The sequence below is a fragment of the Mus caroli genome, chromosome 18, assembly GCF_900094665.2.
Source record: "Mus caroli chromosome 18, CAROLI_EIJ_v1.1, whole genome shotgun sequence".
Taxonomy (NCBI): Eukaryota; Metazoa; Chordata; class Mammalia; order Rodentia; family Muridae; genus Mus; species Mus caroli.
This window is the reverse complement of record NC_034587.1, coordinates 40,404,286-40,431,326: the sequence shown is the minus strand read 5'-3', so window position 1 is coordinate 40,431,326 and position 27,041 is coordinate 40,404,286. Positions and strand designations below refer to the sequence as shown.

Here is a 27,041-nt window from a genome sequence, read left to right as displayed (position 1 = left end):
AGGATCCGGTCTGTCATGAAGGGGCAGCATTGCAGCAGCTGCCTCCCTGGTGATGGGAGAGATTCCTCCCCTTCTCACATCCTAGCAAAGAGGAAGCAGAGGATGGGAGGAGACAGGACCACTTTTTAAACCCCCAAGGCCATCCAGTCACCCCACACGTGAGCCTATGAGGGACATTTCAAAACAGAATATTTTCGTCTTGATAGTAGTCATTGGATCCCTTTGCTCTACAGAAGAAGGAAAAGCATGGGAGGTCACTGTATCCGTGGACCTAGAACATTGAAAGTATTTGTATTAAGGACTACATACATGATGACGACGACTCTGTAATATAACCAGATGCAACAGAAACATTTTGATATTTTCCTGTTGTTGAATTACTAGTATTTCTTGACCACTAGCTATGTGAAGATTTTCACAGAAACATCTAATGCAGATAATATATATAAACATTAGTTTTCCAAGAAGATTAGGTATTTACTGTGTGCTCACCTTACTGTCTTATATTAAGCTATTTCATTCAGTATCTCACTTAATCCTGAAAAGAATTTGATTAGGTAGAGTCCCAGCAGAGATCTTTCTATTCTATTGTTGGGAGAAAACAAACAAACAAACAAACAAAAAAGTAAAGATTAACCCGTTAGTGCACATGAGCCTCAAGCGACCAATTTCAAATTTGAGTTATCTGACTCAGAACTCACATCCTTAACTATTGTACAGTACAGTGCCACCTTACTTTCATAATGTCTTAGTCAGGGTTTGCATTCCTGCACAAAATACATGACCAAGAAGCAAGTTGGAGAGGAAAGGGTTTATTCAGCTTACACTTCCACATTGCTCTTCATCACCAAAGGAAGTCAGGACTGGAACTCAAGCAGGTCAGGAAGCAGGAGCTGATGCAGAGGCCATGGAGGGATGTTACTTACTGGCTTGCTTCCCCTGGCTTGCTCACCTTGCTCTCTTATAGAACCAAGACTACCAGCCCAGAGATGGCACCACCCACAATGGGCCCTCCTACCCTCTCACTAATTGAGAAAATGCCTTACAGCTGGATCTCATGAAGGCATTTCCTCAAGAGAGGCTCCTTTCTCTTTTCTCTGTGATAATTTCAGCTGTGTCAAGTTGACACACAAAACCAGCCAGTACACGTACAACAGTTAGAAAAATCTCATATTTCTGGAGACACAAAATTTGTCTCTTTCAAGTCCACACTGTATCTTCTCTTGTTTTCCATGAGGCATAATTGGTATAAGAAATATGCAGAGCAGCTAATTGGTAACCCTACCAAGCAAGGGGGTTGGTTCAGTAGTCACTGTTTTGTATTCAGAAGTTTTTTGCCCTTCACGCTCAGAGCACCAGTCCCAACCTGTCTGACATGAATAACTTGGCATGGAGGTGGACCTTGGTCTCATCCCCAAGGCTACTTTGTAATGAGATAGAGAAAATACCAGCAAGAGGTTTTCCTTGACAAAGGGAACCTCACTTTCTGACTGAGATCCTGTACTGCACACGACTGTAGCCAAGGTTCTGGAGGTGTTTGGTTTTCTGTGACTCTGAAAATTTCATGTAATCAAAATATCCCTAGAGCTATCATTGAACGCTCAGTGATTCTTTACAGGTGAGGAAACAAAGACGCAATTGAATAATGTTTTTTCCCCATTGCAGATTATTGAGTATTTAAACTTAAACCTTTTTTTTTCCATAAAAAAGTAGTTGTAGAAGAATTTATGAAAGGTATAAATAAAATAAAGGCAATAAACACAGGTGTGAATGAAATTAGCAAGAACTAGCCATTGGGAACCTTATTAACATGTCCCATAAGGATTTTTTTACGTAGTGTCATTTTTTAATTAATTAATTAATTAATTAATTAATTTTTGAGACAGGGTTTCTCTATATAGCCCTGACTGTCTTGGAACTCACTCTGCAGACCAGGCTGGCCTCAAACTCAGAAATCTGCCTGCCTTTGCCTCCCAAGTGCTGGGATTAAAGGCGTGCACCACCAGTGCCTGGCTTATGTGTCATTTATTAAAACAGTACCACATGTGGGTTCATGTTCTTTACTGCCCACGTTGTCTTTCTACAATATATTATTACAATTTTAAAAATATTTTTTCCATAAAATTGTTTTTAACCTGTTCAGTATATTATCTCATTGCTTAAAGAATCCAGTTAAATTAATCCAGTTGTGTTTTGTTTTTTAAGTTTGAATTGTCTCTAAGATCTTTCTTAATAACAAAAACTGAAATGGCATTCATTTTAAACTCTAGGCTTATATTTGAGGCTAAATAAAAAGCTACCATGTGGGGAGAAGAATAATTTGTCTAGTCACTCAGCTCACAGGTCTCAGGACACTAGATCTGAATCTTAGTCTTACCTGGAATCTCACTATTGTGGTCTTCACAACACTGCGCCATTTTTTTTTTCATGAAAAAAAAATAAAAGTTCTTTTCTCTGTTTTCTTCCCCTCTCCAATGAGCACATTTATTTCCCCATCGGGGCCCTTTGCCTGCCTTTCTGCTTTCTTAGTATCTGTGGAAGTGCACAGTGTCCTGGAAGCTGAGGTTCCACAGCTGGAGAGAGAATTTGGCTGGCTTTGCCTCGCCCCTCTCCTCACAGGCTTAACCCGGAAGCTTGGAAGCTGGTTTTTATTTTCCATTTTCTCTAGGTTTGCGTTTCTTTCCTTTATTCTTTCCAGGAAATCTACATTTGAAGTCATCCCCTTTTTGCCCCCAGAACTGATCTGTGCTCCAGATCTTCTGGAGATCATTCTGTGTTAGGGATATTGATCATTCAGAAATGGGTTTCTGCTTTATCCAACAAGACAGACTTAAATTATGGACTGATAGAGAGGGGAAAGTCAAGCCATTTTACGGCAACTGGATATAATGTTTTGCTTCTAGAGACTTAGTTCAGGGTTATTCCCAATGGAGATACATTTTGTGTTTCAGTGCCTCCCGGAGCCTATCACAGATTCTTTTTGCTACAAGAATTCATAGGACAGCGTGCTTTGCTCGGGTAAAGGCAGGAAGACAAATGTCCTGTGATTCCAGCCCCTTTGTTTATATACTTAAAACACTTCTGGTAAGAGGTCAAGCCTTTTGCCAAAGGTTTTACATTTTTTCCTTTAAGTGGCATTTCCTCTTGCTGGATTTGGGGACTTTTGTCCCTTTTTTTTTTTTTTTTTTTTTTTTTAGGTAGGGGAGAATGTTAGAAACTAAACTGGTCCTAACAGAGCCATACATTGGCTTCCCAAGAACCAGTCCTACTTGGAGACAGGATCGTTAAAATGAGAATCAAGTCAAAAGAAGCCATTCCGAGCCAGTCTCCACCCAATCTAAATAAAATAACATAAACATACATACACACCCCACTACCACAACCCTTGCCCCCACATACATACACAGGCCAGAGGGAGGGGCATTTCTAAACCCTTGGAAGAAGAGAAGATGGTGCAGGAACTCAGCAGCCACACCTGCTGGCCCATGACCTCAGACCTGCAGGCTTTCACAGGGCCACACAGGGTGAAGCTTAAAGTCAGAGAATGAGAACATTTGAACTCTTATCTTGTGACAGGAATCATTATTTATAAGAAATTATATTAAGAGATGGAATGATATTCAAATCTCATAGCATGCCTGGATATAGGTATTACCAGCCTTACTTCATAGATAGTGACTGGAGGCTTGTGGTTGTGGTTGCAGATGGAAGGGGGCCCAAATTTACCTTCTTGTCTGACTTTAAGCCTTCACTTAATATGTTGTGCCCCTTTCCAGTGAAGATGCTCACCAGGATGTAAAGAACACTTAAAGAAGCAAACAACTCCAGAGCCTCAGTGAACTTGAAGCCAATTCTGAGATTAGATAAGTTTGGCTTTGAATTTTAGTGTTAAAAGTAAGGTGGGGGACTATCAGCAGACAATGTAGTTGGGTTTCTCTAGAGTTTAGACTTCCAAAAAAATGAGGGGATACATATCTACATGTAATAAAGAATTTGCATCCATAGTGACAGATCCATGACCCTGAAGACATCTGACCCTCCAAAAGAGAATGAATTACCTTTGCTAAAGCAGCTAGTGAAATCCATACAGACAAATCATGAGGAGAAACCCTATTTTTCCACAACATAGTTTAGAATTATTTCAACTAGTCTGAAGATTTATTTTACTTGTATTGAAATAATAAGATGATGAACATGCAGTTAATGAAAACCAAGAAGAAAGTAGAAAGTGGACAGGCAGTGCTCCCTCTTGTCTGTGGCTGTGGAGTCTGCAAATAGAGAGATGCTTGCTGAGATGTGTTCAGCTTGCTTGATCTGCCAGTTGGCTTGACTTCTGCAAGCTTCAGCATTGCAATAAGATCTTCAAACCAGACACTGGCTCCAGCCTAGTTCGAGGCCCTCATCTTACTGAAAGAAACCCTCCTTAGTGCTCCATTGTGCTCATCCCTAAATTTATCCTTCATGGCCACCCTTTAGCACATAGACCAGGCCAAGTAACTGTCTTGATGAAATGTCTTCTGTAGTACCACAAATAAGGCCCAGGCCCTGGCTCCAGAGCTTACATGTGCTCCCTGCTGCCACTGGCTTCCGGTGGCTTTGCCTCCCCTCCCGCTTGTCCTAGGTTGTGTGTTTCCCTCTAGCTTATAGTGTGTGTGTTTCCTCTTGTCTCAAAGTGAGCATGGGATTTTTTTCTAAGATCACACCGTTCAGATCTTTCTTTACTGACACCTTCGTATATGTACCTTCTTGGAAAATAATCAAAAGTAGTTCTACTCTCTCATCTCCTCTGTCTCCTGTCTTATAAATTTTCCTGTTCTCTGCTGAGATTCTAACATGTGTCTAGACTCTTGTTTGTTCCTTCCTGTTTCAATCATCATAGTGAAAGATTGTTTTGTGTTTGCTATCATATCACTAGATATATTTGGCAAACATCAAACAAAGGATCAGGTGTATGCATGAATAAAACATCACACTGCACCTTGCCTTTAAACTAATGTGCTCTCTCAGGTTAATTGGTTCAGGAGCATCAAGGAAAAAAGATGATACATGAAGACAGTCTGTGGGACCATTTAGAAAAGGGAACCAGTCAGAGGCAGCCAAGGAGCCTGGGGAGAGCAGTGTGTGGGGGAAGGAGGAGGAACAAATTAGGATAAAACATACTGAAGCATCTGTATAAAAATGCCATAAGGAAACACATTAGTAATGTAAAACAAAAAGTTAATTGTAATAAGAAAAGGCCACTAGACTATCTTTTCAGTGATAACGGGACCATATCTACTGTATGTTTTGTACTGTCAAAGCAAGGGCTCTTGGTCTACCCTTAGGAATGAGATTAGGAAGGAAAGAGGAAGACTTGCAGTGGTGAGGAGCAGGGAGCGCTAACAGATGTGTGTCTGAGATCATACTTGGCTATTGTTTTTAGACACAATTTAATACACCTCCCAGTGTATATCTGCTGTGTATAGAACGTGGACAACTATAAAGTTAAATATGAAGCATTTCTGGTGAGATGTGCATCACAAGGGCTTACTGAAGAACAGTTCCAAAAGGTTGTTCTCCCATATGCTAGGAAAAGAGAATGTTAAGTAATGACCTAGAAGAGGGAGCATAGCTTCATGGCTTTGTGGGTAAGGATGAAGTCAGCTTGTCCTTAAATATGGGGGACATATGCCTGTAATGTTAGCATAGCCTTGGCCAATAGAAAGCAATCTTTAATGCTCTGGGTTTTGCCACTTGTTCCCAGAGTCGGAGGAGTTTGTTGAAGATGAAGGAAGCTTTGTCACAAGTTCCGATTATTTTTAAGTGTGGCTTCCTTTGTACTTATTTCCAGAGTTCATTTCAGTCCAGGTCTTCCTCGCTCTCAAAGTATTTATAATTTTCCCTGTCAATATAACTTGGGGAAGTTTGGGGCCAGTGAGTCAAGATTACTGTTGCTTTTATAGGCCCCTTTCTGGTGAAAGCAAGGCTGTGGGTACATAGAGGTTTTTAAGCTAGATAAAAGACAGAGACTGGGGATTACTCAAGGCCATAATACGTTTTGTGTGTCAAGAAAGGACCACAGAAAGCATGGCCTGATATCCCACCCTAAGTTTCTTTGTAAGAATTGTGTTATATGTTCTTTGATTGGTTGTTCAGTCTCTGAGAACCCCCATAGACCCAGGTTAGTTGATTCTGTTGCTCTTCTTATGGTATTCTCTTTGTTTTGTTTTGTTTTGTTTTGTTTTGTTTTGTTTGAGACAGGGTTTCTCTGTGTAGCCCTGGAAGTCCTGGCACTAACTCTGTAGAACAGGCTGGCCTTGAACTCAGAAATCCACCTGCCTCTGCCTCCCAAATGTTGGGATTAAAGGTATGCGCCACCAGGCCCGGCTTCTTATGGTATTCTTGACCCCTCCAGCTCCCTCAATCCTTTCCCAACTCTTCCACAAGACTCCCCCAGCTTTTCCTAATGTTTGTCTGTGAGTCTTTGCATCTGTTTCCATCAGTGGTTGGGTGGAGTCTCTCAGAGGAGAGTTACGCTAGACTGCTGTCTGCAAGCATAGCAGAGTATCACTAATAGTGTCAGGGCTTGGCTCTTGCCCATGGAATAGGTCTCAAGTTGGCCATTGGTTGGCCATTCCCTTAATCTCTGCTCCATCTTTATCCCTGCACATCTTGTAGGAAGGACAAATTTTGGGTTTCTCTTAGCTTTTATCTAACATAAGGGGTTAAACTGTCTGTCAAAAAAAAAAAAAAAAAGCAAATACCTGCTTTTATATTTCTTACCCAGTAAGTTATTCTACCAATAAAAGTGGACAACGTACAAACACACACACATGCACACACACACACACACATGAATTGTTCTGTGGTCTTTACTATAAAATAGTTAAGGCTTACTTCTTCACTGAGCTGAACCAGACTTTTATTAAAAAAAAAAAAAGTGAAAAGTCAAACTGTTTTTCAAGAATAGAGAAAAGAGAGGCAGGTAGACAACAAAACCACTAACTTCATCCCGAGATGTGGGTTCTCACTTTTAAAGGAACCGACATTTGTTTAATATCTTCTGTACCCAGAATTTACGATCACAGTGGTCTTTTGAGGACAATAATCATTTTCTTGAAGACCTTCCTTCCTTCCTCTGTTAACCCTAAACTCTGGCACAGACCCATGGCTTGGGTTCTTAGACTGCAGAGAGGATGAGGACATGCTCTTTGTACTCCTGTTCAGAAGAGTCAAGTCTGAACGTCCAAGTTACAGCAAGCTTGAGCCCATCTCTGGCCTTGGAAACTGTGCCTTTCTCCAAGACCCTTACATCCAGGCCCTGTCCCTGGTGGGAGCCGGGACACTACAAGCTGTGCCTTCTATAAAACGTTTCTACCATGGGACAGTGTTAGGGAGTTGCATAAGTCAGTGGTTGCATGCTTTTAGCCACAATTCCCAGGAAGTCCCCACCAACTTTTAAAGTATAATCTCAGACTTGGAAAAGGATCTCTGTGGCCTCTACAAATTGCTGGGTGCAATCGCCTGTCATTTGAAGGTGCCGCTCACATTATTCTAAGGCCCAAGCCTGCATTTCACTTCTGGGAATTACAGTTTGGCTGGCTTTCAGATTTAGTGAAAAGGTTTCTTGTTTCTGAAAGGCAATGGGGTGAGAATTCACCAGGCTTCCCTGCCACTGTAAAGATCCAGCCAAAGCCAGCTGTCTGTCAGAAATGATTAAAGAGGAGAATTGCCTCTTAACAAAGGAGTAGAGACCATTCATCCACACAGCAACAAAGACAAGACATCACTTGCTAGAGTCCCAAATTTCTAACAATCTGTCACCATTTGTTGTTTTTCTATGGACTTAGGAATTTCCAGTGTGCTAGTAACTCAAGTCCATCCATTGATATCATTTTCCTAAATCCCAAGACCCCATTTCTGTTTCATGTCTCTTTGGTTAACCAATGCCTCAAAATTATTTTTCCATCTCGTATCTCACTTTTATTATCTCTTGCCCCTCTGCATTTATTGATGAGAATCTTGTGTTGAAGAGTGGTGAATTTTTGTACATCACTCCCTCTCCTTCAGCTCTTTAGGAAGCAAACTTTCCTTCATGGTATGCTAGGTATTTTTAAAATCTATGTTCTCCATGTCACATCAGCAATCAATTCAATCTTTATCCATTTTGTAATTTTCCATATAAAATTTCTTTAGAAAATTATAAAGTGCCTTGTATATTTTGCACCTAAATAGTGCAAGTAGTTAGAGAGTTTTGGCTGTTCTTCATATTGCCTTCTGCATCCCATTCTACTACAAACAGGATAGCAATCTGTTTATCCTTCCAGATCTTCCTCCTGTCTACACAAAAGCATGATACACAAATTGTGGTCTCTAATCCTGGCTGTTAACTTGATTACATCTGGGACTAATTAAATCTCAAGAATTTGGCACACCTGTTAGGGATTTTTTTTTTCTTGATTGAATTTTATTTGAGGAAGGAAGACCTACTATAAATCTGGATCATTTGAGGTTTGAAAACCCACCCTAAATCTGCACTAATTTACATGTGTAGATTTAATTATTCTGTGCATTTTGACAAGAATTGCATTCTATTTTATGGGTCCAACTGTAGTGTGGCTTTTTTTTTTTCTCAAAATATAGATTAAACTTGCTTTGGCACACAAAATAAATAAACGTTAAAAATTATTTGGGGCCAGAGAAATGGCTCAGGGGATAAAAATGCTTGCTGATATGTATGATAACCCAAGTTTGATCTCTTGGATATATGGTGGAAGGAGAGAACCGACTCCCAAAAATTGCTCTCTGACCTTCACAATCATGCTGTGGAGTGTATGTCACACACACACACACACACACACACACCAAATGTAAAATAGCCTTGGAGATAGTGTGCAGCTCAGTGGTCAGTCACTTAGCATGCTGAAGGCTCTTGCCATGTTCCCAGTATTGGAAAAATAAAACAAACAAAATCTCTCAAATTAATAAAATCGAATTTTATTCCTAGTAACTCCTGCCATGGTTTTAGTTACTAAGTCCTAGCTCATTGTTGGATGTCTCTTGTTCTCTTGCTTCTCTCTCTGCTCCTTTTCTGCCCTGCTTCAAGTCCTGGGCTTTATGCCCCGCATTAAGCGTCGCCGTTGCTTCCACACTCTCCTTCATTTATCACATGGTATCAGTAGGAGACTTGAGGGAAAGGGACAGGGAAGTCAGGGTATTTTTCCCTCCTTGATTCCTACTGGGGGTCCTGACGTGGCTGACTGTATGTATCCGGGGAAGGAGTATAGCTCTCTGCCACACAGCCCTCAACATATAGCAACCCTTTCCAGTTCTTTCCAGTTTTAGGAACCACTTCCTCCTCTGTCACCTTCAAGGCTGAGTGGTTACCAGTTCTGAGTTCACGCTGTTGGCAGGCCCTGGATGTGCGTGTCCAGTGAACTTCCTTAACCCAGGTCCACACTGTGTCAGACAATCCCATCATTAAATGCTGCTTAATACCTCAAGGTCAATGTTAACCTCTATTTCCTGCTGTTTCCCGAGTGCTAAGGCGACCTCTAGACTATCCTTTTCTCCTCCTGCTGGCTGCTATTTTAAGGGTAGTTTCTTTATCTCCAGTATAATCATTCTGTCAACCTAGTTCTTTTTACAATTTTTTAAGTCTGGGATTAAACCTCATATATCTTTCTGAAAAAAAAAATGGTTTCTAAGAGTTTTCTATTATTCACAGAGTAAAACTTGAATTCCCTAAGTGTTTGCCTCCCATCTCTGGCCACTGTTTGAATATTCTTGGTTTCAGGCATCCATACCAGGTCCTCAGTTTCCTACTGGAAAGCATTTCTTACATTGGAAACCAATTCTCCACTGACTGGCTCAGTGAGGTCAGACTGTGAGTTCACCCCATCAATTCATGGGGATGATGAAAGCACATTAGTTAGCATTTTATTGCGGTTTTCTTGAACCAAAGTATATAAACTTATGACCATTTCAACACCTAACAAATTTCCAGTAAAAGTTGTAAATCACAGTAATCAATACTGTCATAAATTATTACTTCCTAGTCTGATCAGGAATTGTTCTGACCATACCTGTGTGCTCAAATCAGCAATTCAGGCTCAGGTCAGACAAGGCCTGTGTGAGTTTTTTGATCACTACAAAACTCTCTCTCTCTGTCTCTCTTCCTCTCTTTCCCTCTCCCTCTCCCCCCCTCCCCCATCTCCCTCTCTCCCCCCACTGATAACATTGTTGATAGCAGTCCAGTTTCTGACTGGAGTCTCTCCCTTTGCAGAATGCATGACCTTGTTCACCACCATCGAAGCATCACCACAGAGTCCCAACCACCACGCAAAGCCTCAGTGTGCCACTTTTACCCACTCAGCCCCCTGCACGCCCATCTGCTGGCACTCGCTATTACTCTCTCTAGTCTTACCCTTTTTTGTTTTTACTCTGCATTTTTATTTGTGCCCCTGAGTTACTTTAATTATTGTTTCATTTCTGCCTATACCTGACACCCTGGCTAATCATCACGGAAGCCTTTGTTTCAGTACTGAGTTATTAAGCATGTTTGTTCTTAGAATCAAGACCAAGGATGGACTTTTGTGTTTATTTTCTGATGACATAGGCCCAATGCTCACAGGACATGAATTCTGCTCAATAGCAGCCTAGTCCCACTTCCTTAGAACACACACACACACACACACACACACACACACACAGGGGAGGGGAGAGAGACAGAGAGAGTGAGTTCACCTATAATACATGGGTGGGTTTGAAATTCTCTATCTAGAACAGAAGCAGTAGAATGTGCTTATGTTATAAAAGGGGTGGTACTAGAATGCTTTTACACAATAAGTGCTGGATCGCCCAATAATGGCCATCTGTACTTGGCAATGGCTGAAACCCCCATAGCTGCTCAGTTCATGAAGCCAGATCCCTCAGCTGTTTAATCTCACGCAGAAGACCTAGAAGATTCCAAAAGAGTCTCTGCTCTTCAGTCTGCATCAGAAGGATGAAGAAAGAATCTGGGTCTAACTGAAGCTTAGGATGTATTCACCATCAAGAAACAAAATCCGGCAGGCAAGCTAGACCAATTCCTTCCTTGGCCATCCTTTATCTGGGTGGTCCATGAAATGCGCTTCCCTCTCTTCCCAGTGAAAGAGGCCCTTTTCCTTTTAGTTAAACTTTCAGTTGATCTTTTCTGGTCATTCTCAAAGATGTATCTTTCAGTTGACTCTGGACCTTAGGAAGTTGACACTCAAAATGAATCCTCACAAAATCCAAGAGACAATACAAAATCCAAAGCAGATGGTTTGAAGCCGGTCGTCAAAGCTCTGGGTTTTCTTGGGTCTTTCCTGGATATCCCAGTAGGCTCTGAGAGCAATGTGTGTTAGATGGTTTAGTGTTGTGAAAACAGCTACCTTATTGTTGTGCTAGCATCTGTGAGTTTAGCTTTTCTCCTAGTTTACCTCTATGGCTGTGGTAAACACCATGACCCAAAGCATCTTGGGGTGGAAAGGGTTAATTTGGCTTATGCTCCCACATCACAGACTATCATTGAGGGAAGTCAGGGCAGGACCTGAAGCAGAAGCCATGGAGAAAAGCTGTTGACGACTTGTTCTCCCTTGAAGTTCAAGCTCAGCAATCTTTCTCATACCTCCCTGCACTGCCAGCCCAGGCACGGTATACCATACACCATGAAGTGGACCCTCCTGCATCAATCATCAATCAATCAATCAATCAAAAAAAAACCTGTCCCACAGACTTGCCTACAAGCCAACCTGATGGTGGCATTTTCTCAACCAAGGTCTCCCCTTCCCAATCTATCGATTGTGTCAAGTGGACAATAAACTAACCAGCACAGCTTTCCTCAACATCTACATTAAAAAAAAAAAAAAGATAAAGTGGAAGTCATAGGACAGTATCTGAGGTCATACTTACAAAGCCTCCACTTACAGGTCATCTTGTGCCCAACTCTCGATTTCACCTTTAGTCTCCTGCTCATGACATAAGCATTCTCATCTGTGTTCTATAGATTATGAATGTGTGTTTAAAGAGACATATTTCTAGCCATCAGTCAGAGTTGCAGGGACAGATTAAATCCCTTGTCTAAACCCTACATGCCAATGTAGTGACCAGGAGACAGATGCAGCCCATGCTTCCCAGCTCCCTGAGTCCTGTGCAGCTCTGGAAAGTGCCGTTAGTGTGTGTGTCTGTCCAGAGAGCATTTTTTCCAGTTTCCACCAATCAAACACCCAGTGAAGCCTATACCATATTTCCCCGTTCTGACTTGAAATACCTATTTTCTGAAAAACTACATTTATTCCCTATTGGGGTCCTTACACTCGTCCTCTCAAGCAGACTGTAAGGTGATTCCCCCATAATTTTTTTTCTCTCAAGAGCTGCCTAATATCTGAGAAGTCTCTTCCATTCTACTTTGGGTCCTGCTCTTGTTAGCCCATGTTAACATATATTCTTATTATTACATTTTTTTTCCTGTAACCTTTATTAGACTTGCCTATGTTTTAGTGCAGCAATGGTATTTTTAAAAATTATAATATATAATATATAGTATATAATAATATATGATATATAAACATTTAATTATGTTCATTAAATATATAAATAAATGTTTACATATATAATATATATTATATATAATATAAATATATATAAACATTTACTGCCAGGCAGTGGTGATGTATGCCTTTAAATTCAGCATTTGGGAGTTAGAGACAGGCAGACCTTTGTGAGTTTGAGATCAGACTGGTTTATGTAGTAAGTTCTAGAACAGCCAGGGTATGTAAAGAGACCATGTTACAAAAAACAAAAATTAATTAATTAATTAAAACACATTCATTTATTCATGCATTTGTATGTGTTCATGGGGAGGAGATATTTGTGAGGAAGGAGCACATACCAAGATGTGCAAAATGAAATTAGAAGATAATTTTACAAAGCCCATCCTCCATCTGCCATGTGGATTGAATGCAGGACATTAGGCTTGGTGGCAGATTTTTACTAATGCCACCATTGTGCCAACTCCAGGCTTAGAATTCTTGTTACATCATTTCCCTTTTAGATCAAGGGGAAAGTATGGTACTTGTCTCTTCCTAACACTCTCCATACACTTAGCAACCTTTGAAGTGAGATAGTCAACTGAGGTCATCTTCTTGAACACTCTTCAAGGCAGCTGATTACAGAGGGAATTGGAGTGTTTTAGCTACATGTATCCCTAGGTTTACTATTTGGGGCTTAAAGGCATTATATAAGGTTAACATTAAGTAGATAAAAGCAGAGATTCAATGAGGATATGCCAAGCATCATGAAGGAGGCGTTCAGATGATTTCTCTGACCATTGCAGATCCCGCTGACCTACAAGAATGGGAATTTCCTCTGCTCCTCCCGTCCTGGGCTAGCTAGCATCATTCCCTCCAGGTTTCTTTACCCTGCCTGACCATCCTCTTAAGCTTATCCATGTCTAGACTCCCATTGAAGATTGACTGTTATCAAGGAGCTGAGATTAAAGGGCCATCTAGAGTTCATTCCCCTGTCCACTGTGACCTAGGACAGACCCCATCACTCATCAAGCCCTTTGATAACTACATCTTTAAAATGGTTGACATGAAGTTCTGGCAAGAGAAGAATGCATGTGGCTGGCTTTGATGTTCAAGTCCCAGAGACATACACCACGACCTGGTTCATACCCCTGTCAGCTACTGCCTTCTTCATCCATTTTCTTCTCTTCCCTCTTTTATCCATTCAGGGTCAAACCCAAGATGATAAATGAAAGCAGTGCTTTCTATATATTTTGTACTCCGCATAGTGGGCTACGTCTTGAATGGGGTCTCTCAAGTTCACTTGCATCCAGCAAGCCTCTGTGGTCCTTTGTGTGTTTAAATGACAAGAAAGTGTGTTTGAGACATTTATCCCTACCAGTTTAGGAGTTTGGAATAGGTTATCCCGTCAAACTGTGCTCTAGCTCAGGGAAGACTCAGAGCTAAGAACTTACATTGCTCCTGATTGTCCATCTTCATGTGGAGCTTTTTCTCTCTGTGTCTCAAAGTTGATTGTCACCCTGGGCCCTGGAAACAGATCCACGTGCTGGGTGAAGAGCGTGGGCATGAGCCAGTTTCAAGTCCTCACCACCCACTCCCAGTCCCTGCTGAAAGGGAGTAGATTCCTATCTTTCATGAGGGCTGAGTTGCAGAGGAAGAATGACCTGGAAGGACCATGGGAACTTGCCCTGTGGGGGTGGGTTTATAAGGAGACGCCTTGGCTGCCCTTGGTAAGAACACAGAACAGCTGCCGAGGGCAGGCTGGGGTCTAGAGACTATGAATTCCCTACATGGGAAGGTCTGTTGTATTTTGATTAAAAAAGTGTTTGCTCAACACATTTTTATGACAAGAGCTTTTTAGTGTGAATGATAATATGAAAGATAATGACTCACACGCACTGGGAATTTAGTGTTCAAGCAGAGGTTAGCACTTCACAGAGTTTCCCTCCAAATCCTTACTGGAATTACAAAAAGATGACATGATTGTCCTTATTTTACAGACAAAGTGATAGAAACTCAGAGAGGTAAAGTCACTTGTCCAATCCCAGCTAGTGTAAGCCTCTCAAAAGGAATTGTATTCAAAGACTGGCTGAGTATTCTCAATGCTTAGGGCCTCATTGGTACCCTTTTCTGAATCCATTCCCACCCACCGACCATGAATTAATAGAACTAACTTAGAGAACCAGGTTCTCTCTGTCTCTGTCTCTGTCTCTCTGTCTCTCTCTCTGTCTCTCTCTCTCTGTCTCTCTGTCTCTCTCTGTCTCTCTTTGCCTCTGTTTGTCTGTCTGTCTGTCTGTCTGTCTGTCTCTCTCTTTCTCTCTCTCTGCTGCTGCTGCTGCTGCTGCTTAGGGGAAGAACATCAACAAGATTTCATCCATCTACTTTACCCAACCTGATCTATTCTTAAGGGTGAACGTGTTTTTAGGAAGTGAGATTTAATTGCCCAAATGGGAATTTATTTAAAATAACCACCTGTGCCTTCATCTACATGATAAAAAGATTCATGTCTGAATCTTGACAAAGGGACAGAGTCTGTTTGTGATTTCAATCCAGTTCACAGGAGACTTGATTTTGAAAAACTCATTTTTCTTCCTAAGTTTTCTTTTTCTCTTCCCTATAGGAATGTAGCTTTTTATTCTCAGCAACTGGGATGCCAGCAGAGTGTAGAACACATAGAGTTAAGTACTGTTCTGTGGCTGACCTAATAACCGGAAGGAAGTTATGAGAAAGGCTCTGACTTCAACTGGACATGTCTTCATTGCCGTAGACAGAAGCAGCACATGACGTTCTGTATATTAAAGACTAGAGGAGAAAGCTGTCAAACAATAGGTCCTTTAGGCTTGAGTTGCCGACTTAGTCCTTTCTTTCTCTATCCTACTTTGAATTAGCCATCATTCCATTCATCCCTGTCCTTAGCAACTTTAAAGACTTTCTTTTATATTATTTTTCCTTACTTGCTTTCTCTCGTTCTGTTTTCTCTCACTTGCAATTACTTTCACAAACTTAGAATTTTTAGTTTCTTTAATCATTACTAAACCTTAGTAAAAGAAAAAAAAAAAAACAAACAAACTTAAGACTTTTACCACACTTTAAAAGCCCTTACTACCCTGGCTCATAAATCAATTCCCTGATAAACTGCATTAACACCTTTGGGCCATAAGGGGCAGGTCTAATGCACTGATTTATAAGCAGAGGCTGAAAGTTAATGGATTCCCAAAGTTACCTACCGCAGAGAACTGGTCAGCAGTTTAAACACAAGACAGACTCCGTATCAAAGAAGAGAGTCCTGCCACAAAGAGCCTTTGACATAGATGTGAATATTTTTTTGGTACAGTAGCCTGGGAGGGGGGTGATCAGTGCTGTGCCAAACCCAGACCACTCCATTTGCTTGCACCTATAAGTGCCTTACTCTATTGCTTAGAGTAAATCACCCCTGAGTGTAGGTCCCGATCTGGAAAATAGGAACTTGAATCTGTCTCTAACATATGGTACTTTAAAAGGCTCTTAGTGGAATTAACAGAGATATACTAGTAAAAGTATAAATAGAACTGATATTAGATGTATTATGGTATGTACTGAGATGCGCTCTCTCTCTCTCTCTCTCTCTTTCTCTCTCTCTCTCTCTTTCTTTCCTGTCCTTTTCATTTCTGACACCAACCCTAGGAGGTAAAATAGCTATTATTTATATACTCTGTGCTAATGAAAGAAAACTAACAAACAAGTGAAAAAATAAGGCTCTGAGAGGGTAAATTCTAACTCGAGGTCACACACCTGTGGAAGTGGGTTTTTTTGTAGTTCTCATAGTAGTAGTAGGAAAACAACTAGATCTAAGCTGACCAACAGGCCGCCTGAACTCCTGCTGGGCTGCAAGACAGTAAAGGAGCTTACTTAGCTCATGGTGGCTAAGCAGACTCAGCTGCTAATGTCAAACTCCATTATGAGTATAGATACTAAAGTAGTTACTTTTCTGTTGCTGGGATAAAACAGTGAGGTCAAAAGCAACTTATGGAAGAAACAGTTTATTTTGGCTTACAATTCTGGAGGGAGAGTCCAAAATGGAGGGTGGGGGGAGATGGGAGGCATGGCAGCAGGTGGCAGAACAAGAAGCTGAAAGATCATATCTGCAAAAGCAGACACAAAGCAGAGAGAGCCAAATGGAAGTGCTATAAATTCTGGAAGCCCGCCCCCATGTGACATACTTCCTCCAAGGCTGGAGTGAATACCCAAACAGCCAACAACACCACCAGCAGGGAAACAGGTGTTCAAATTCCAGAGTCTCCAGTGGATAGTTTTCAGTCTACCACCATGAGTACTGTTCAAATTAGCCCAGAAAGCTCTGGAAATATCCCAATTCTTTGCTTATCCTTATATGACAAAGATTGGGCATTCTGAACTAGACTGTGGTTGCTCAGCTAACTCAGTGCCAGGAATACAAAAATGCAAACCCACAACCCATATATTCTTTATTGGCAATAACAGTCACACATGATGGGTTTGTTCCTACTGTTGGGTTTTGATTCTGTGTAGTTGTGAGGCTAGTCCGTGAATTCATAACAAACATTGTTTTGTGTGCAAAGATGACTAGTCTTACCTGGCTTGGGGGTAACCAGTAGTTCCACTCCTTATACCCCTCTGATAGAGTTTCTTAGTATCAATTGCTACAGTTACCTTTCATATTCTTAGTGTCTAATAGTTTGCCTAGGCTTCTTCTTCATAATGGAGCCATTATACATGGGATCAAAGTGAGTCAAGTGGGTTGCTGTGAGGGAAATAGACAGCAAGTTGAAGAGTCCCCAGGGAACGTATATTTTTGTGACCTGTTCAACATTTGATGTTTCTGCTCTGCATATTGGAAACAAGCAAGAGTATCAATAGCAACACTTATAACCCATGGATCAGGGGCCCTGCTGCTCCCCCCACCAAACCAAAACAAAACAAAACAAAACAACCTATATCAGGTTTACCACTTGTCATTGGATTCTGTTTAGATTCTTCCTCATTAAACCAGAAAGGGTTTATCTAATTACCATTTGAAGAGTGCCCAATGATGTGATCCCAATTGGGTTGATTCCTCTTGGGTCCACTACTGCTCTCCTTGTGTGGAACATCAAGGCTACCCAGAGAGCAATTACCCCTTTGCCAACCTTTGATGCTTGTCCAGGAAAGTGGTTCAGGGCTTAGGATCTATAGGTTATTCCTATTTCATAATTTATAGTTCAGGTAGAATGTGGCTCTTTTCCAAAAAACCGCTCACCACATAGGTGACCATGTGTAGTTAACCATGATGATTACTTCTTCAGGAAAATGCGACAGGAAATGCTGCCCTCCTTGACATCCAGAACTGGGCTTTTTTCCCCCAGTTTTTTTTTTTAATGGTATTACTCTGTGTCTTGGCTATAGGCTACAGGATATGTTAGAGTCATGTGTAGAACCCATAAAATACAGCTTTGTAGATGAGGGCAGGAACTGGGCATGGATAATTTGCTCATGTTTGCAATAGTTTGGAAGCATAGACCTAGAGCCTTCTCATAATTTTGCAGTTTTGTTAAAAGCTGAAATTATAAAATGTTTAAAATTGGTTTATTTATTTTGAAACAATCTTACTATATCACTCCGGCTAGCCTGGAAGCTGCTATGTAGACTGGGATGGTCTTGAGTTCACAGAGATCTACCTGTCTCTTGTTCCCTGGCACTAGAATTAAAAGCACCACCACTGCTGTCTAAGGTTTTCTCTTCAAAGTCAAACAGTACAGTCAAGTCATACAATTTGTGTGGTAGATGCCTTTCTACCTCATTCTATCTACACTGACAAAATAGAATCCTTGTCTATGTCTCAGCCCTCTTTCATGCATTTGATGAACATATAACAGCTCTGGAAAATGAAGACTGAAAGGTCAAATGACACATGTTCCCAACATGGACAGAGCTGCCTGCCTGATCAAGAGATAATAAACTAGCCTCTAGAGAACATGAGAATTGTGAAGAATTAATTGAAGTAGAAGCTGGTAAAATTTGCTCTAGAGTCAGGCAAGTGCATTATTTAGGCTAACGGTGTGACAAAGAAGATGGTTTTTCGATGCCAGATGAACTTGGAAAAAGGCACTGAGGACATATTTGCAAGGGCCATGGAATCTGATATATAACATAAATCCCATATTTATAGACCTAGCACTAAGCTAAATACTGGGCTTTGCAGGATCAGAATGAGGGCAGACATGTTGAGAGATCCCAGAACAAGAGAGGGAATAGATTGTGTGTGGTGGGGCCTCCTTTTCTACCTCCACGTAGCCTCTCTGCTACCCATGTAAAGTTTTTCTAACTCCTTAATTAATCTGTGTGTTTGACAAATCTGCTCCCCTGGTGATAAGACATGATGAAACTTCTTATTCTCATGCAACACCTGGAAGCAGAAGTTAAGAGGTAATTTTCTGTATTCCACATGGGACCCTAGCGCCATCTCTCATTTTCTAGTCTTGGTCACAACTTGCATTACTGAATCCGGAAGTCATCCGTCAATGGGACTTTCTTCTCTGAACCTCTCTCCTATTTGGAAGCTGTATTCTCCAACAGGGGACAGGAAGAGACATTAAAGTAAGGGTAGCGTTAAATGGTTCTGACCTTGACCCTGGTCTATCCCCTAAGCTCCATGCAGTGGAGAAGAGTATCATCCTTGAACACTGAGATGTAAAACTGCATTTTCTAATTTACCCGTGTTCCTTTGCTTATAACCATCCCACGTGTCTCAGTGCATTTTCATTCAAACTTAAACACTTAACCATCCAGTATGAGTAGCCAGTCTTCCTCCCTAACCTTATCTTGTTCCACTCACCTCCTCAAACATGAAGCTTTTGCAGACTGACTTTCCTCAGCTTTTCAAAGAGACAAGAATTTCCTCTACCTTGAGGTCTCAATACACATTGTCCCTTCTGCAAAAATTCTATATTGGCACCCCATGTAGATTTCTTTCCCCTTACTAGACCTTTCATAGTTTGTATCTGAATTAATCACACTCCCCTGTGGCCTATGACATTAAATCCACATTGTTTTATATCAGCTCTTTATTACTAAACACCCCCCTTTATGGTCCATGAAGGCAGTGACCTCCTGAGTCTTTTATACAACTCCATGTTCCCCATCTATATAATAGTAACCAATTATTTGCTGAATCAGTGGTCAGATGGCTGGATGGACAGAGGGATGGATGGATGGACTGATAGATAGACGGATGAATGAATGGATGAAGTGAAGATCTGTAAGTTGAATTCTTCATCAAATCCAATCAAATGATAGTCTTTATCCATGCCATAGCTCTGTTTAGCCAGTCTTCTGGGAATATTTTTCTAGTCCATGTCTCCTCAAAGGCACAGCTTATAACATTAAACTTATCTCCATCCATTCAGTGCAATCTGTGATCTCCAGTACTGACAACAATTTATATTTCTCTGATATACAGAACATATGTGTGTTTTGTAACCAACTAAGAGCATATTTTTATTATTTCACATTGGATCACTCTCAAATTTCATCTAAGTTTTTTAATGAGTTTATCTTTTTATGATTCAAGCAATAAGAAAGTATATTCATTCATAGTCAAAGAATATCATATAATTGTATGAACATGTTCTTATGAAACATTTTAATACCGTAGATACTAAAAAAGAAAAAAAGTGCATGAAGAGGATTGAGAGATACTGACTATAATGAAGCAAATCTAAATCATACTTTCTCCCCCCTCCCAAGTTGAATAACTACAATAATTTTTGTCTTTTTTCCAACAATGGTTCTCTTACTGTTTACAACTTCATCAGCTAACAAAATTGTGATGTAACTAGCATGAACTGAGTGTTTCATTAAGACTATATAGGTAATATAAATATTCCTAAAGCCCCATGACAATGACAGCTTGCAGATATAGGAAGTGAAACACTGGGTTTGTTTGAATTATAACTGGATCCCCATCAAATACAGCACATTCAAATGTGCAATGCACTGAGCACACAGAAGTCGTTTACCAAGTGTGTTCCTGCTGATGACTCAAAGGGCCAGTTGGAAAGACCCTGGCAACATACCCTTCCCTGAGGTCCTGCAATAGTGACTCATGTCTTCCTTCTTTTCCAGAGTGACCGCCTTCTAATCAAGGGAGGGAGAATCGTCAATGATGATCAGTCCTTTTATGCTGATATTTACATGGAGGATGGCTTAATAAAGTACGTACACGAAACCTTCTACTCTTCTACTTCCTTTCTCTTAAGGAAGAGGCTTCAGGTTCATATAGTGAAAACTCGGAATTTGGCCAAAAGAGTAAATTCTTAGGACATCTTTGTGCCCATTGTACTAAAGGGGATGCCACGGCTCATAGATGATTGGATGATGTTATCCCTGTCCTTAAGGATGTTGATAAGTGTGCATGAGTGATAGCATCCTGAAAATATAAAGGCATATGACATAGGTTCTAAGGTGAAATCAGGGTAGTCACAGACTTTTTTATCTGTAAGGCTTTACATTAGAGAAAAAACTTAAAAGTAAACTTGACAAAATGGCTTAAAAGAAAGAGCAGTTACAAATAGGGCATACATTTTGGGCCTATTTTCCAAGTACATTCATTGAGAATCTACAGTTTCTCAGTGGAATAACTTGCTACTAAAGAAGCATAGGCAGTGATGCTATGTTTATGTATCAGGTTTTTAAATAGTGAATTTCAAAACAGGATTTGACCAACACCATATTCAGTCATAAACAGCAAGCTACATCATCATATTAATAAGATGTTGTATATGTCTAGATTCATACTGTTAGCAGGACTCCTTCTAACAGCAAAGCATTTGTGTAAGGTGGTGGACACTTGTATGTCACATTTTACAGTGGGCATTGTATGCTCAAGTCAACATTCCTCAATCCTTGGGACCTTATAGTCTTTTAAAAGACCAGAGGATCCAGCATTATCAGGTGGTATCAATTCCAAGAACCAAATAGCAGGCTAGATGAAATTTAGAGGGAGCAATCGTTAATTACAACAGCTGATGTTTATTGATCCCTAATATGCTTAATAGTGTTTTGTGGGCTTGGCAGGGATTAACTTTTAATCTACACAGCTCTACTGGGAAATTATTCCTACTGAGGAATTATTACATTTTACAACCAAAAGAATTGGGGCACAATGAACTCAAATAATAAGTTGGCCATTGCTGGTAACTGGCAGAGCCAAGACTGTGAATCCTGGTAGCTTCTATCTAGAGCATACTTACACAGGTTAGTCATGGCTGCCAGCAGAAAAAAAAAATGATCACACAAGGAGATAGAAGTTGAGATGTTAGAGATCGCTGTAGTCTTACTTAGTGTGTTGGAGAAAAGTAGATGGGGCACATCTGCTTCAGATAGGATATTACAGTAGTTATAAAAATGAGTAGAAAATATATAAAAATGTATATAAACACATACCACATGGGTCCATCAGTTCTTCATCCTCTTGGTTCTCAATTTCTCCTGGAGGAAAACCTAAGAAAAACAGAAAGAGGACTGGGCAGTAGCTGGACTAAAGTAGAATTACAGTCAGAGGTTGCATTCTTTCCCTCACAGTGTGTTTTGAATTGTGGTGGCCCTGGAATGGCCCCATGGTGATGTGGTAGAGCTGAACTCTTAGACATATCAGGAACACATTAGCTGTGAACCTACAGTTTGCTGGTCAGCGGTGGGGTGGACATTTTACTACACCAAGAGAATTTGGGGGGCTATGTACAGAAAGGAAAATAGTGGGGCACATATGTGCCCAAGGTAGGAGATTTTTAGTATTAGCATAAACTGTGAATCCTATGTATACTATGGGGACAGACCTAGCCAGATGTCTAAATCAAAGCTAAAAAAAAAAATAAAATAAAAAATTAGGCAATGTTGCAACCAGTGACCTGCAAACAGCCTTGTGGGAAATAGTTATCACATTCTTGTGAGATGAACCTTAGAAACTCTCATTTATTTGTTCAATGAGTTTATTCCCACACTCTTTCCTGGGATGTTCGGAAGCCTTCTGGGTCACCATAATTACTTTTCTTTGTCTGGAGCCTCTATTGAAATACTGACCATACAAAAGCAGAGGGTGTGGGAGAGAGCTGCATGTTTGATGCTGTCCTTGTGCATCTGCAACAAGGCATTACTAGCTGATCAGGGAATGGTGGAGCAAGAAAAAGAAACTTGAGGAGGTGGTGATTCAAGCAGATGCCTTTGATTAGGGCACAGAGATCCTGCTTAGAAGATGACTAAGTCCCCATACCTGATGTTGTACCAAGTTATTATCTTCTGTTGCACCTAACAGTCATTTATTTCACGTTCCTTGTAATTTTCCCCGATGTCATCCCACACCATTAGAGAGAAAAAACAAAGTGAAAGAAATAATGGAAATAGTTATATAAAAATATGAGTCACGCACTGACTCTAGACATTGGCAATCTTTAGATTTCAGAACAAAACCCTAACACAGTGCCATGCAGATGATGTTGTGGCAGTAGTTTTGTATACACAGCTATCTGTCATTGCTTAGAGGCTAAAGGGCCTGCGACTTTAAAGACCCCTGTGTCTAAAACCCTTCCTTTCTATGCTTGTCTTGAGGATTGCTCCATTTAATTGCCCATTGTTCCGCTGTCTCGACAGGCAAATTGGAGACAATCTGATTGTCCCCGGAGGTGTGAAGACCATCGAGGCCAATGGGAAGATGGTGATTCCTGGAGGCATTGATGTCCATACCCACTTCCAGATGCCTTACAAGGGAATGACCACAGTGGATGATTTCTTCCAAGGGACAAAGGCTGCCTTAGCGGGAGGCACCACCATGATCAGTAAGTCCTCTCGTGCTGCCCAGCCCTGTGGGTTTGAGAAAGGTGTCAAACACCTGCCCTCTGAAAATACAGAAACCATACACACTTCTCTCAATTTGGCTCATGGAATCTATGTGTCCCTGGGTGTGGGAAAAGCAGGAAAACTGCCAACTTCCTGTAGTTACACAAAGGACGTCCATGAACTTAATGTTACTGAAAACAACCAGAGACAGATACGTCTGAAAGAATGATCATGGAGACTGACAGTTCTTGGGAGATTAGTAGGTTTCGATGGATTTAGTGCTATTGGGTCTTTGCTATATTTTGACCAATTTGTATCTTTAAGATTAGGAAAGCTGTGAGTGGTTTCCTTTATTTTTCTTTTCTTTTGCTTCTGGTAACTACTAATTCCAGAGAAACTTGGGAAATTGCATGTTATTGGAGTACAGAACTGATAGTATTTCAGGCAGTCCTTCCTGTTCCAAGGAATCTCAATGAATTGGGGACTGGCCCAGAGTTAGCCTCAAACTCAGACACAGCACTATTTACTTAACAGCTTATTCTTCTACCCACAGGCACAGAGAAGCCTGAGCCAGAATTACAGTCTGTCTTGACCTTCCTTTTGACTGAACCACTAGCAGGGTTCAACTTTAGCAAGGCCATAAAAGGTGCAGTCCAGGGAGGCCTGAGCCTTTCCCCCCAACTGATAAAAGTAAGCCAGCTGACTTCTCAGCAGCTTTCTGCCCAGGAAAGCCCTAGTGTCCTTGAAGACAGCAGTAATGTAGCTGGATGCATTATATTTTCCAACCAGTGCACTCGGGCTCTGTTGACAGAGGAAATGCGTGGTTCTTGCTTTGGTTTGGCTGGCTGCCATCTGGACCAGAAACTGGGCCTGTTCTGCATACTTGTAAAGTGTTGTCTACTTGGTCTTTCTCCATGAGCAAAGGAGCAGAGAGCAGATGAGAGGTTTAGGCGAAGAATAAAGCTTACAAGGAGCCACAGATGCATTCTTGCCCTTCATTGATAACTTAGAAACGCTAGATGTGTGCAAGGCAAAGGATCCACATAATCCTACTTCACTGCTGGAGTTTCTTACTATGGCAGTTTTCAAGTTCACAGCAGGATCCTAGTATCTGTGCCATATTTAAAGCTGTGATTTTTTTTTTCACTAAATGGTGGATCACGGATGTTGCTACAGTCAGTCATTTGCTCACATTTTACCTCAGCTTTTAAAATGGGTGTCTCTCGTCACTCTGTGAAAACTGTCTCTATGTTTTTAACTAAACTTCTCAATTTATTTCAACCTTGGCCACTTCTGGTTTTTCATTTTTGTAAATGCATCAGCTACAGTCTAGATACTAAATGCTGCTGTCAGCTACAACTTATCTTCCTAGGCATGAGGCTTAGGCATGAGAATAAATAGAGTCTGGTCTGGAAAATGTCCAGATTTTTTAATATATATTTCGATGTCATAATCCCAAAAGTTGAACCAATTTCACACTTTAACTCAGCTACATGTTGTGGCCCAGGTGAGGGTAGAGTTTTTGCCAAATCCCTAGTATGAGAACCACAATTATTATTTTTTAAAAATACAAATATAATTTTACTTAATATCATTTCTCTTAATTTAGGTGCGGTGTGTTTTGTTTGTTTTGTTTGTTTTGAGATAGGATCTTGCTACGCAGGCTAGGCTGGTTTTGAGCTTTCAGTGAGCCACCCAGGCGTTGGGATCACTATCATGCCTCCTTTACTGTTTTAACTTTTTTTTTTTTACTTATTCACTTTACACCCTGCTCACTTCCCCCCTTCCTGGTCACCCTCTCCCACAGTCCTTCCAATTGTGTGATAGAGACACCGACCCACTCACCAAACTCTAAACCCAAAATTTATCCTGTCTACAAGAAATGCAGGGACTGAGGATGGAGCAGAGACTGAGGGAAAGGCCAACCAACAATCAGCCCAGCTTAAGACCAATCCCATGGGCAAGCACTAATCTCCAAGACTATTAATGATACTCTGGTATGCTTAAGACAGGAGACTAACATGGCTGTCCTCTGAGAGGCTCCACCCAGCAGCTGATTCAAACAGATGCAGACACACCCACAATTATTTAAAAATATGTATAACCCACAGTTGCAGAGAAAAGTGGGTTTGAATTCAGAGAAACTGATTCTTGATAACAAGTTCATGGGATTTGGTTACTCATGCCTGCTATACATCTAGAACTTATTCTTCTATCCGGGGAAGAGAACACAATTTTGGCCATTAATAGTGACTCAGAGCCAGTAGTCACACCATAAAAATAGCAGGTAGTCATGAGGAGTTAACACTTAATATGCACCAGGTATCAGTAAAGCACCTTATATATGCATTTTGCACTTAGTCATATGGAAAACTCAGATGGAAAATACTATCATAACATGTTCCCCATCTACTCTACACACATTTTTAAGAAAAGAAAACTGAGGTTTCAGAATGCTACTAATTTGTTCCAAGTCCCAGAGTTAACTAAGCTGGAAGGAGCAGGAATGGGGACAGGGAGACCAAACTGTTTCCGAGTCACCCATTTTGCCCCGTTTCCTTCAGTTGACCATGTGGTACCTGAACCTGAGTCTAGCCTGACAGAGGCCTATGAAAAGTGGCGTGAGTGGGCTGACGGGAAGAGCTGCTGTGACTATGCTTTGCATGTGGACATCACCCACTGGAATGACAGCGTCAAGCAGGAGGTACAGAACCTCAGCAAGGAAAAAGGTGAGTCAAAGCATGCGCTCCAGCCTCATCTCTCTGCTGCCTTGTCTGCGTCTCCCACAATATCCCTCTCTCAGGAGTCACTCCTCTAGTTCCGAGTCTGGTCCCTTAAGCATGAGGGTGGTGTGAGGGACTTTTACTTTGTTCCAGGCACTTTACTTTTTCTTTATGTAACTTTACTTTTTGTAGGATCTTCCTGGGATAAATATTGTTCGTCAGTTTGAAGCTGAAAAAGCAGGGTATCAGGATAACTGCTTGAGGTGACATTTAATAGGCTACAGATCTACACTACACAAGGATGAGGCTTTTCACCTCCATGGGTATCTTAGGGTTTTATTCCTAGGATTAAACACTATGACAACAAAAGCAACTCAAGGAGGAAAGGGTTTATTTCATCTTATAGCGGGTAGCCAAACACTGAAGGGAAACATGAACTGAAGCAGGACAGGAACCTGGAGGTCATAATTGAAGTACAGAGCTTGGAGAAGCACCTCTTACTGGCTTGGTCCTCATGGCTTGCTCAGTATGCCTCTTATAGCTCCTAGGACTACCATCCCAGGGATGGCTCCATCCACAGTGAGCTAGAACTTCTCACATCAGCCATCAATAAAGAAAATGTAGTACAGCTGGGCGGTGGTGGTCTATAACTTTAATCCCAGCACTTGGGAGGCAGAGGCAGGTGGATTTCTGAGTTCTAGGCCAGCCTGGTCTACAGGCTGAGTCAGTGAGTTCCACGACAGCCAGGGCTACACAGAGAAAACCTCTCTGGAAAATACCAAAAAAAAAAAAAAAAAAAAAAAAAAAACAGGCATGCCCATAAGTTGAAGCAGTTTCATTCTTGTGGTTCAGTGTACGAAAATGATTCTAGCTTGAGTCAGATTGACATAAAACTAACCAGCACAAAGCATCAAAACCAGTTGGACAAAGAAAGAAACTGAGACAAGGTAACTAGTCCTCT

The 27,041-nt window shown here is 41.0% G+C and overlaps 1 protein-coding gene across 1 annotated transcript in view; it reads left to right on the top strand.

Annotated features, from left to right (window-relative positions):
* Nucleotides 1-27,041, top strand: part of Dpysl3 (dihydropyrimidinase like 3) — a 106,573-nt gene that overhangs the window by 54,023 nt on the left and 25,509 nt on the right. The window contains 3 exon segments of the mRNA XM_029472077.1: nucleotides 20,649-20,737; nucleotides 23,172-23,356; nucleotides 25,922-26,086. Of these exon segments, the coding sequence (XP_029327937.1) occupies nucleotides 20,649-20,737; nucleotides 23,172-23,356; nucleotides 25,922-26,086 (439 nt within the window).